Consider the following 12,390-nt stretch of genomic DNA (forward strand, 5'->3'; position numbering starts at 1 on the left):
AGGAAATGAAATTAAATGAAAGGAGGTTTAAGGAAGAACTCAAAGGGAACCTAGAGGAAAAAACTCAGGATTTAAGATTAAGTTGTCATCCAGGATTTCCTAATCTACAGTTGTACAGAGAATATTCTTACTTACATCTTTATCTTGTCCACCTGATAGCCTCTCCTTCGGTCTTCTTGAATTTTCCCCTTAAAAAGCTCACATACAATGCTAGAGCCAGTACCATTTCACCAGCTGGTCACACTGACCATGCTACCTTCTCCAAGCAGTTGACAACTTCTGATTATCATAGACTCCAACACCACATCTTGACACTGTCAAAGCCTTTCACAAATCAGTTCAACGAATATACAACCCTCATGTCCTACTGGCTTGCTCTCCAGCCTAAAAGTATTACTCGGCAACAGCCTTCCCTACTTGTCGAAGGCAACTCTAACCTCATTGATGCTACCAACATGAGAAGAGCCCTCTATAAGGATTCCCACAGCCATTTCACTATCCACCTTCAAATGTGACATCAGAATATTATGTTGCAAGTGATGATGATAAAACACTTTTGAAAACAGAGTACCTGTTACACTGATGTTACACCTGTTACACTTCGTTGTTTCTTCATGCTCTACCTACTTTTATTTACTACTGTTGCCTTCTTAAATTATACTTATGCCTACACGGTGAGAGCAGAACATTTTATTTTATTCTGCATTTATGCTATGCTGGTCAAAAAGGCTTTTATCCAAGTGAAAAACTTGGAGGTAACAGAATATAAATACACAACAAAACCCAAGTATTTAACACCATGATAGGGTCTAACTATGTTTACATTCATAAAGTTGATCTGAAGAGTAAAGATCTTGCTCCCCGCAGCAAGAAATTACAGGGAAACAGAATTATGGGGGAAAACTTTTATATACAAATTGATTTAGTTGACAGTACTGTAAGTTACCTCACACACTGATGTCAATACTCAGATATTTCATATAAAGTAGAAGACTTCAAATTTTAACACAAATTACCCCATTTAATAGAAGTGGTTCGTGAAGAAGGACTTAAATTTACACTGGGTGTTCATGAGAAGCTTCCGTAGCCACTAGAGGGAGCTACTGAGGTATTACGTAGCTAATAACACTTCAACAGATTCTAAACTAGTTCATAAATTGATCCAACAATTTTAAAACTTCAGCCTACATTCCGAATGCGTATGTGAAATTACAGTTTCAGTCACCTTGGAAATTGATTCTACTAATAAAAAAGGGAAGAGAAAATACATCAGGAAGCGTTAATCTGAAATCCATTACAGAATTAAAAAAGTAAACCAATAATCCATATTTTAAATCAGAACTAAGAGTTGTCTGATACTTACTCATTCAGCACAACATGTTTTTCAAGGCATTTAATCAATAGTTTGCTATCTCCATGATGAAAGTGAAGAGCTGGAAGCTTCACATCATCTTTCAGACAGAACACCAAATAAGACCATCCCATGCCTTCTTTGTTTTGTTTGATTGATTTCAGATCTGTCAAACTGAACAGGAACGACCACTTGCTTTCTCCATTTGCATGAGTTGTAGCATCTTAAAAACAAAATAACCACATGATTTTAGTTTGAATTCCAGTGTTAGCAGTTACAATTGCATCATATCTGTCACTGTTCCTAAAACATAAACCCAAAATCAAAACACAAACCCCAGCATTGGTTATGATAATAAAATGTGTACCGTAACTACTGTAACTGCTATTTCTGGATTTCACTTTGTGTCTCCTCGCCTTCTACAGACTTCTAAAATAATGAGCAAGTCCATCAGACTGCTCCCCTAAAGCTGCGCCTACAGTTTATATCCAGCAGTTAAATGTACAACTGCTGTATCAAATTCCAGCAGCAAGCTGAACCCCACCAGCATCTCCACCAGATAGTACTACTTACTCAAACTAAACATTTGTGTGATATACACACGTGTGATGTAATATACATTACAATACTGTATGCTATATATTGCACACAGTATTAGGCACATGTTGTAAGACTGCTACCAAAGTAAGGAAGAAGAAATTGAAAATCTCCCCACCCACCCCTCTCTCCCATATTGTGCAAGCATGTATACACTCCGAGCAAGACTCCATCCATTCAAAGAGAAGGGATTAAAGCTTACTTTACCAGAGGACACAAAATTGCCAGCATGCCTGGAGGGAATCTGGCACACCCCCTGGCCTGCCCCCAAACTGGAAATAAGCAAGAAGGGGCAAAGAGCGTAATCCAAGTCAGTAGTGCTCACTGACACTCACTTTGGATGAAGATGTACTCCGACGCCTGGAGATGAAAAATCAATACAAACCAGTGACGTAATAAACCACCCTATGTCTGTCAGAGATGCTGGTTTTAGCTTTATATCATGCTAGCACTAAAAGCTCCTCTCAAACACAGAGCCTAGGAGCAAGGACTGTGCTTTACCCAAAAACATTCATAATCTTAAGTCCAAACCCTGCACTCATACGTGATATAGATGGCATTTAAAACCATCACAGATATGATGAAACAAGCACAATGGTCCCCAGTTATAGCCTGAGAAATAATACAGGGAAAACAAGTATTATAAAGAAAAATACTACAGGAGAATCAGAGAAAAAAGATTACTTGAGAATCACTGTCCTTTCTCCTCCGCTTTTTTTTTTTTAAAGTGTATCTACTGAGACACTATAACAAAAATGATGTAGCTATAAAATTATTTTGCCAAAGTAAAAAAGACCATATAAAAAAAGACCCATGTACCACATAACTATACATTCCATCTCCCCCTGCTGTTGCAGTATGGAAAGGCATTTGAGTAGTAAACCACTTATTTTTTCATTTTCCTTTCTAACACGACATCTAGTTCAAATTTCATTTGTTTGAAAGAATGCAAGAGCCCAATGCAGATAAAACTGCTACATCATCTAATGATCGTCACAGCAAGAAGTTAGATTTAACATTTATTTTCAATACATTTCTCTAGCAATTTAAATAAAAAATTAGATCGGAGGCAGATGGCAGGTATTCCATTATGAATTTTTTTCCACACCCAGAGATTCACCTCTTACCACAAATGACTCCCAGCTTTTCAATTCCTAATAAAATCCATTTTACTGTAAGTAAAGGGCAATTCTTCAGTTACAAGTTACCATAAAGAAAAAAAAAGGCAAAACAAAAAACCCCACACTTATTTAAGTACCTCCATTTGAATGAGGTTTCTTTTTAAAAGAGACTGTGGTGACCATGTCCCATTCTGCTTCGTAACTACTTGGACGGTCTGCTCCTCGGGAACATTTTTCTTTAGGAGTTTGAGTCCACTCCACAACAGAACTGGAATCCTGAGGAAAAAAAAGAAGTGACTATCAAAAAACACAAGGCATGAAAATTGAGCTAGTTTCTCAGATTCAAAAAAAAGAATAAGCATCTTCATTTTCACAGATTGAAAGAATCTGTAGTATTAAAATCCTAAGAAACATGGTACAGTTCAATACAGGAAATTTGGACTTATGACTAAGACTAAGAAAAGAGGATTTACTTAATAAATTCAACATGGTACTAAAATATCCCAGCCTCTCTCGCAGACTCTACCAACATAACAAACTTCTTATTTAGATGTAAAACTTAAATCTTTCTTCTTTAGTCACATCCTCTTAACACTGCTTAAACATCACATATCACTGGATCTTGGAACCTCCATAGACTTCTATTTTTATTTTGCATTGGAACAGTACCTCTCTGTTTTGAGTCTAATTATGAAGAGTGAATCACCAGACTACAACATAGCAGATGCAGGGGGACCGGTGACCGCAATACACTCATTTGGTCTTTACTATTCGTACAGATAGTCCCCTTCTATTTTCTATATGAACCAAGTAAAAACTAAATAGAGTCACCTACACATGTATCCAAATAACCTGAACTGGGCCGCAGTGCACAAATGATTCCCACATGTAGCTATTAATGCCAACGATAATCACATAAATAGATTTTGCTTCCAGTTATGAGATCATCTATGCATAAGTTAACAGAAAATAAAATCGCTGGAGAAACAGAATGAAGAACACTGGTAACTAACAAACATACCTTTCCAGCACAGAGGATATTAGAAGTATCCAAAGTATCATCCAGTGGCCTCCAGTCTACTATTACTTCATTTTCCTACAACACAACCAACCATAAAACATTCAATACTACACAACAAAGTACATATCCCTGTTTACTCATGGTATGATTATGGCACAACTTACACACACACACACACATATATATATAAAAATGATGCAGACAATGTCAAACATTATGTGATGTTTGTTCATTTATGAAATCCTATACTTGAAAGACATTCAAGATTTGCCAAACACATTACATGCTTCGCCAACAAATATATGAAGTTTCCACAACCGTATTATACAAATACCTTTTCTATGACACGTAGTACTCCTGCTATTAAGCTGTCCTGATCATCATTTTTTCCACAGGATGAATGAATGAAAACTCCTTCTTGCTCATATACAACCTATAACAAAGCAGGTAATGAAATAAAAAACAAGATTTTAAAATTGTTTCTCTCTCCTGTGGTACACATTATCTTTTTGACTTGCCTACTACCTACGTAAGTTGAAGTGAACACCTCTACCTTGTTAGGGGTTTTGTTACCTTTCCTTCCTCCCCACCCCCAAGATCTGAGTCTTTCACTTACTTAAGTCAAGAAACAATGGAAAATGGAACTTGTTAAATTTACTCTCTAAGCAATACACCAACTCTTACTACTTTGCCAGCAAATCACAAAAAATGCATTCAATACCTAGTGTTTTTTAAATCAGTGGGCAGAGATTCATATGGAAATACTACACAGCTTTTAAAACATTAAAAGGCTTTCTTACATAGTCTGCCTTTCCCCCACTTGCCATTTAAGCATGTTGAAATTATAACCTTAATTTAAATTAAAAATGGACAGTTTAGTGTACAAAAGATGAACTCCACAGAAATAAAAAATTGCAGCCTTGGATTAAACAATGGCCCAATCATACATTCAGGGCGAATGGGAAAGGTTCCATTTCAAAGGTAGAATATGTGACAGTCAGATAAGAGAGGCTTGTAGGAGTACACACTGCCCACGTAACTTTTGCATTTAAGCATTTACAAAACTCTTCACAGTATTCTGATCGTGCTCTTATAAAAAAGAAAACCAGAGAATTCTTGTTTGTCAAAATTCAGCAGGCTCTTCAAAGCCACATGCTATACATACTCTTAAAAGCTCTATAAACAATGTAAATGGGTTCTGTTTTAAACAACTCTAAAAGAAGAGTGACAAGTCCCTAATATACCAAACTTCAATTTTGTGGAAGTGAAATTATCAAATACTAACAGTAATTTTTTTATAACCATGTTAATTTTCAAACCAAGCTGCGAACACCACCTTAAGAAATATATATTTTTAAAGGCAAAACCTAATAATTCTTAACTAATCCGAGACAGATATTATATTTCTTTGGTACTAAAATATCAGTATCTCTTTTTCTCAACTTACTCATTTGTCAGATTTTTAAAATCACAAATGCAGTCAGGCCAGTAAACTGAAAGTTTAGATGTGTAAGCTTAACTATCCAGACAAGAATACAGAGCTTAAAAATAGCAATAAAATTCAGTTAACTCGTCCTTTCTGCTGTAGATTTACTTCTTAAACTTCTCTTCACTTTACACAAGCAAGAAACGTCTAAAGTGTCCTGTTTAATCACAGAAATATCACTTGGAAGAGACCTCTAGAGGTCACTTGGTATAATCTCCCTCTTGAAGGATTATTAACATCAAGTTGCCTTTCAGATATCGGAAGCCTTCTTTCCTCTTCTCTATTACAGCTTTTTCTCCTTTCTGTCAAAAAAGATCCTCCCTCTATTTCTACCAAATACCTGCTTTCAAATTCAGTCCCTGTTTAAACAAGGCAACTTTGGAATTTATTTAGATTTTACCTTCTAGCTATTTGGACCCAATCTATCACCACAACTAGTCAGAAGTATGAACCAAAGTGATCAATCACTGGGACAGCTGTTCCAGAAAAACCTATTTGTATCAGAGTTATACTGGCAGAAGTGCATTTCTGCCAATAATGTTAGTAAGTATCACAAAGTATACCTTCTCAGTCTAGAACGTATGCGATCTAATAATTGTTTTTATTACTTTCCATCCATTAATCTCTCAGAAGGACAAAACTTTCCTTTCACGGGAAAAGAAAACGTGTTCCCAATGCCGCAGTTGTCATGCAACTGAAAAATTCTACATTGCTCTGCGTAACAGATCCAGCTCCCTGCCCCGTGCTCCACCAAAACAGGCAATAAAACCGAAGCAGCGAGAATGTGCTCAGAAGTTTGGAGGGTATCTGTAAACACAGGACTTCTCACAGTGCAGCTTACTTCCCTCCTACTGTTACTCAAGAGAAAAACTTCTCCAAGTTTGAAAAGCCAGAAGGCCAAGCTATTGGGATTTATTCTTATCCAGTAACAAATGCAATCTTGTATTTATTTTTTCCAACTGTTATCAAGTATTTAATATAAAAAAAAATTGCACTTCTTAAGCTCGGTTATATCATTGAAGAAAAAAGTTGAGTCAGGCATAGATAGGAATCTAGAAGATGCAATAATGTAACTAATTTGAAGAAAGATAGGGCATTCATCTTACAAAAGAGTATCTAGGAAGTGCTTTAACAGCTTATCCCACTGCAAAACATTTTGGAAGTTACCATCTCTGAATTATCTGAAATATTGAGCTGCTCTGTTTATCAGTACTTTGTAAGATAACTCCATAACTGAATTTGTATAAGCTGACTTTGAGAATATGATTTTATAGTGGTAGCACCTGAAGATTACCTACACTGGACGGCTGTATTTCACACAGTGTTCTTAGCAAGCTGAAAATTCAAAAATGCTACTAAGTATTCTTATAGCACCTTACAGTAAAACATAGTTTGTGACAGATTTTTGTTTTCTGGTATTACAGCACTGCCAAGCTATTAGTCAATTCAAAGAAGGAAAGTGACGTTAAATTACACATGCAAGTAATAAGTACTAAGGAAGTATCAAATAGAAAGATAGCATACCAATAGTTAGATCTGAATAAAAAACCATCCATCGGTAGACAACTGCTGTAAGACTGTGTAGCTCAACGCCACACACCACGTGGCCCACAAAGGAATTTGCTCAGTGCCTCCACAGCCCAACAATCAGGCAAACGTCTGGTCCATCAGCACACATGGACCTCTTAAGCAGCCAGGAAAACAGACATTTCGAAACCAGGCAATACAGCAAACGCTGCCGCTTGCCTAAACAGCAGGCTACCGCAGAACATGTAAGATGAGCGTCTTGAAATAAGATGTGGGAGAACAGACAGTAAATGTTGGAGGATGATCAGAAGCATCATTAAAATACTAGTGTAAGGTGCGCATGCAAAAATCTATGTACCGAGATCCTGGTACGTATGGAGACAGTAGAAGAAATTAGATATGAGCAGGGCAGGATAATAAGCCCGTTGCCCCCTTATTAGCAGTTAAAGTAACCAACCAAAACCTGCATCACTATTACCTGTCAACACCCCCTGCATAGGAAAGCAACTCAATCTCCTTTAAATCTTGATAAGTTTTTGGCTTCAGTGATAGAGATGTGTGATCTAGAAAGGCCTCATTATCCACTGCGTGAAAGAATTCAACAATTTTAAGAACGTCATCTGTTCAGTTAGTTGATTGTGCTTATCTGTTCAGTTAGTTGACTGTGCTTCTTGTAATACGAGACAGAAAAACAAGCTACTGGCTCACCCTGGTTTTGTACTATTCATTATTTTACATATTTCATCATGGTCTCTTTTTCAAAGGTGAGAAGTAGGTGGAGTCAATCTTTCACTTTCTTGTCATATGATTAGAGTTATCACTCTTCCTCTAAGTCTACACAATATTAATAAGCCCATCATGAAAAAAGACAAGTTCATGTTACTAAGTGCACACCACACTAGATAAGTCGACATATCCATAGGATTTTAATCAAAACCTCAGCCCAGTATGACAGCCCTTCCACCCAGTAAGAAACCCGTGCTCTGCATAGTCAACTGACTGGTCATGGAAACAGAACCCCAGGGAAGAAAAGCAGCCTATGTTGTTTAGATGCTTGAGGCCAAAAAAGTTGTCCAGCCATGAAAGGCCTAACTACAGATTTAAACAACGGTAGTTTTGTCTTCTTCTATACCTATTTGCAAACATCTGTTGAACTGTCCACAGAGATGCATGTTCCTCAGGTTTAGATGTTATTACATACAGGAAAGCCAGACCCTGCTGGTCCCACAACAAAAACACAAATGAAAAAAGAACAGGAGAGCGTTTGTCAAAAGCACACACCAACACAACCAAAGCAAATGAAGATGTCATGTGACAGGAGCTAAACAACTTTGAAAATTACTTGATTTCAAACAAATTTTCATTCTGTCTTGTAGCTGTACGTATATCAGAATTACTCAAAGGTTTTCAAACACCTTACTAGCTTAAAGCTAGTTCTATGCAAAACAGTTTCCAGATTTATCCATCTACGGTTTCTCGAATTCTTCAAGTCATAAGCATGACTACCTAAGGAAACTTATCACTGTAAAAGCAGTCAGTTGGCAACTTTTTGCTATAAAGAAATGATGGAGAAAGTAGGAAAAAAAGACATTTGTATGATTTAAATATTACTTTTTAATAATATCAAAACTTCAATTTTGAAATAATATGTGCCCGAGAAGCTTATGTTTGGTTTCTCAAATTCTTCAAGTCATAAGCATGACTACCTAAGGAAACTTATCACTGTAAAAGCAGTCAGTTGGCAACTTTTTGCTATAAAGAAATGATGGAGAAAGTAGGAAAAAAAGACATTTGTATGATTTAAATATTACTTTTTAATAATATCAAAACTTCAATTTTGAAATAATATGTGCCCGAGAAGCTTATGTTCATAGGTCTTTCCTGTTTGTCAAGCAAGTCCATGCTTGCAGCCTGCAAGCGTGACTTGCACCACATTTGTTTTTCCAGTTCTATTGAATGAAAACTAGACCCGTTGCCTATTTGATTCAGAATCCTACCAAAAGCTAAAAATTGATGCAAGAGTCCCCAAATTCTGCTAAGCCACCTTGACCTGTTAGGTTTTTTTTTTTTCCATAGGTACTACGGAAGTCAAAGGCAAATTCACAATTCATTCTAATCAGTTATTAAAAGCGCTGTGCCACACAGAGATCACAGCTATTCCATCTCATATACTGACAGAGGGTCTGTAAAAACAGGGAACCACAGCACAAAATTCAAGAAAGCTGCACGAAGCAATAGTTGTCTACCCACCTACTATAAAAAACAGACGGAAGAGGCAGGATGTAGGCTCAGTTTACATGTCATGGCATATGCTAGTTAAGTTTCTGGAAAACTGTTCAAGTATTTATATTCCATGTCCAGCAGAAAATAACCTTCTGAAGTCCCACTGTTGCCCCAGTAACATTTTCTGAGAAATAAATGGTATCATTCTTAATACTGTAAGGACATGGCATGGACAATTCACATCTCCAGCTTATTATGCTGTGAAATCCAAGAGCGTAAAACAAAAATCATTACTCTTTAGACCAGCTGTAATAATAGCCTATACACCGACAGACTAAAATTGAAGTTTGTACTTCTCCCCATACACAACTTTTTACCTCATTTTCTAACATGGTTTTCGGTTATAAGGGTGAATCCAGAGTCAGTTCTCTGAAATAAGGAAAACAAACTGCCATTTGCTAAGCAACAAAAAGAGAGAAAATACACCTGCTTTCATACATAAAGTCAAAAGCACTGAAAACGAAAAGACCTTACTGCCAAGTTACTTGCAGAAAAAACTGGCAACTCTAAGAAAGGGCAAAAAACTGAAGCTCACACTGTTCTAGTGTAGATGATCATTAATAAAGAATGAGTCATGACTCAGAACTCAACAGCATTAACTTAAGTTTTCTGGAACCGAGTTAACCATATAGACAAAAATACTGAAAAGAACCTTCTGAGATATGAAACAGTAAGAAAAAACAAAGAGGACAAAAATCCCAAGTAACGTAGTGCATACAATTACATGAGGTAACCAAATTTATAATTCAGATCCCACTAATGTATGGAGCAGAAACCAGAGACAATATGAAATAGCCAAGTTGTGAATCCACTGATATTAATGATGTCTGCGAAATAAATGAAAAAAAAAAAGACGTGGTAGAGGAGGAAAAAAAAAAGACATGGTAGAGAAGGGGAAGACAAACAGGGTAAAAGTATAATAGAAACCACAACCTTATACGGTTTGCTGAAACAAGATTTCGTGAAAGCTGAGACAACACAGGCTATCCCAGCTGCTTAATATATTGCCATGTGCATTCCATGGGAATTACTTTGTGTAATATTTTGCAGAAAAGAACATATACATTAAAATACATTACTCTGTGTGATAAGATGATCTCATCTGCCAAATGAGACTAAAGCACCCCACAAAGTAATGCCTACTACTCTCTGAGAAATCTACCACCTGAAACACCTCATTACAACATTGCACAGGCAGAAGGAAAAGTGTAATTAATTTAGGACATCCATAGCTTGGAAACACACCAAAGTGCAAAATGCCTTAAGTGAGAATGTTGGGTCTGTACCAACTTGCACTGTGTTTATTCCACCTGGAGTGAAATTTCACTAGTTTGTGAGCCCTTCTAAAATCCTGCTGCCATCCAAAGGAACAATTTGTGATCCAGTGTGCTCCTTAGACCAACAGAAAGCTAACCCAGCCAAAAATAAGCACACAGAGTTTTTTGTATTATTGCAGCTTGCTAAATCAAATCACTGAGAGATCAAATGAGTACAGTGTCCAAGCAAGCAGAAGTGCAACACACAGGTGGGGAGATCTAGAGGAGGATGGAACTGCTCCTACTGCGAGTAGTGAAACTTCAAACCAGCCCAGCCACTTCATGAAGTCTGAGAAAACACAACTGTCATTTTTTTCTCTGTATCGAGAGAGACATGGCAAAGAATGTTACTGAATTAGGAGTTGCATTAACAAGTTGCATTAGTATTGTGGACGTGGAATAACTGAAACGGAGTTTTGCAACGACTTAAGAGATTTAGTCTCAAGCAAACAGACTTTTTTTTTAAAGGAACAACGAATACATAGCAAATTTGCAAACAACTAATCCACAATGGTTTTAGCCTCTCATATAAACTACGATAATATAGCTGCTTTCAGGAAAAACTTCCTGAAGAAGATCCTGATAAAAACCTATGTGGGGGAAAAAAAAGCTGCAAAATTAAAATATTCACCATCATCCAATAAACTGCTGGACTGAGCTTAAAATGGACAAAACCACAAGAGTAACTTTTCTCTTGTATACATGAAAACTAGATGTGCATAGCTAGAAACAGCTGGGAGGACAGTATGGGTATCTTTACATTTACAGCACCTAACAGCAGTAAAGAACTTTATTTTTAAGTTGTAACAACTCCAGCTGAACATGTTGCCTGCTCCACCAGCTCTGGTTGAAATGGATATGGTAAACTGGCACATGCGAGATCTCTACTGAATTTTCCTGCTAGCAAAGTGCACTCCTCAGCACCCTCCGAGAAGCACAGGCATGGCTAATTACAAATGTTCTCTTACACCGAGGTCAGCATGAGCTGAAATAATCATTTGCTGTCATATGCTGGAAAAGTGAAATTGAAGACTACCACGCTCTAACCCTGGCTACACAGAGTCAGACACTGCACTGAGACTTTAAATCCTAGATGAAAGATTCACGTGCTCAGGAGCCCAGCATTGCAAAGTTACACTTTTAGAAGACAGAGTCATGGAATAAAAATACTTCTACAATAAAACCATACGGACCCAACTCGGATCTGTTGGTGGGGGAGGAGGGAGGCAGAGATGGTTGCCAATACCTTCCCTTCTGTGACCTCAAACCAGGACAGACATTTGAATCCTTGTCAAGCTCTACTGTTTCATTCAAGAACACTCGGCAAGGATCGGCGGCATGTCAAAATCTTCGCATTACCAAATTATCCGACTGACAAGGCTTCGTATCCATCCCGGGGCAGGTACCCGCACACTACCAGCGCGCAGGCCAGGAGAAAGGCCAGTAACGTCTACGAGCACCTCAACGACACGCGACCACGTAGACGGGACAAGTCTCGCTCCTCCAGCTCAGCCTCAGAGCCTCTCTGCGGAGGCCAGCCCCCGGCCCCGGGGCTGCGCGCCTTCGGCGGAGAGCGGCCTCTTCCTACACCGGAGCCGGCTCTTCGCGCAGCCCGGAGGAGAGCTAGGGCGGCGTGGGACGCGGCCCGGGCCGGGCCGGGCCGGGCGGGAGGCGCTGCGACGTGCCGC

At 38.0% G+C, this 12,390-nt stretch overlaps 1 protein-coding gene across 1 annotated transcript in view; it reads right to left on the reverse strand.

Annotated features, from left to right (window-relative positions):
* TBC1D15 (TBC1 domain family member 15) overlaps positions 1 to 9,718 on the reverse strand; it is a 35,456-nt gene extending 25,738 nt beyond the window's left edge. The window contains exons 1-5 of the mRNA XM_009273238.1: positions 9,704 to 9,718; positions 4,425 to 4,523; positions 4,091 to 4,165; positions 3,207 to 3,345; positions 1,364 to 1,574 (exon numbers count right to left, since the gene is read on the reverse strand). Of these exons, the coding sequence (XP_009271513.1) occupies positions 1,364 to 1,574; positions 3,207 to 3,345; positions 4,091 to 4,165; positions 4,425 to 4,523; positions 9,704 to 9,718 (539 nt within the window). The remainder of the gene's footprint in view (positions 1 to 1,363; positions 1,575 to 3,206; positions 3,346 to 4,090; positions 4,166 to 4,424; positions 4,524 to 9,703) is intronic.
* Between the last annotated feature and the right edge of the window lie 2,672 nt (positions 9,719 to 12,390).

Source organism: Aptenodytes forsteri, unplaced genomic scaffold, assembly GCF_000699145.1.
Source record: "Aptenodytes forsteri isolate BGI_AS27 unplaced genomic scaffold, ASM69914v1 Scaffold366, whole genome shotgun sequence".
In the NCBI taxonomy this organism is placed as follows: domain Eukaryota; kingdom Metazoa; phylum Chordata; class Aves; order Sphenisciformes; family Spheniscidae; genus Aptenodytes; species Aptenodytes forsteri.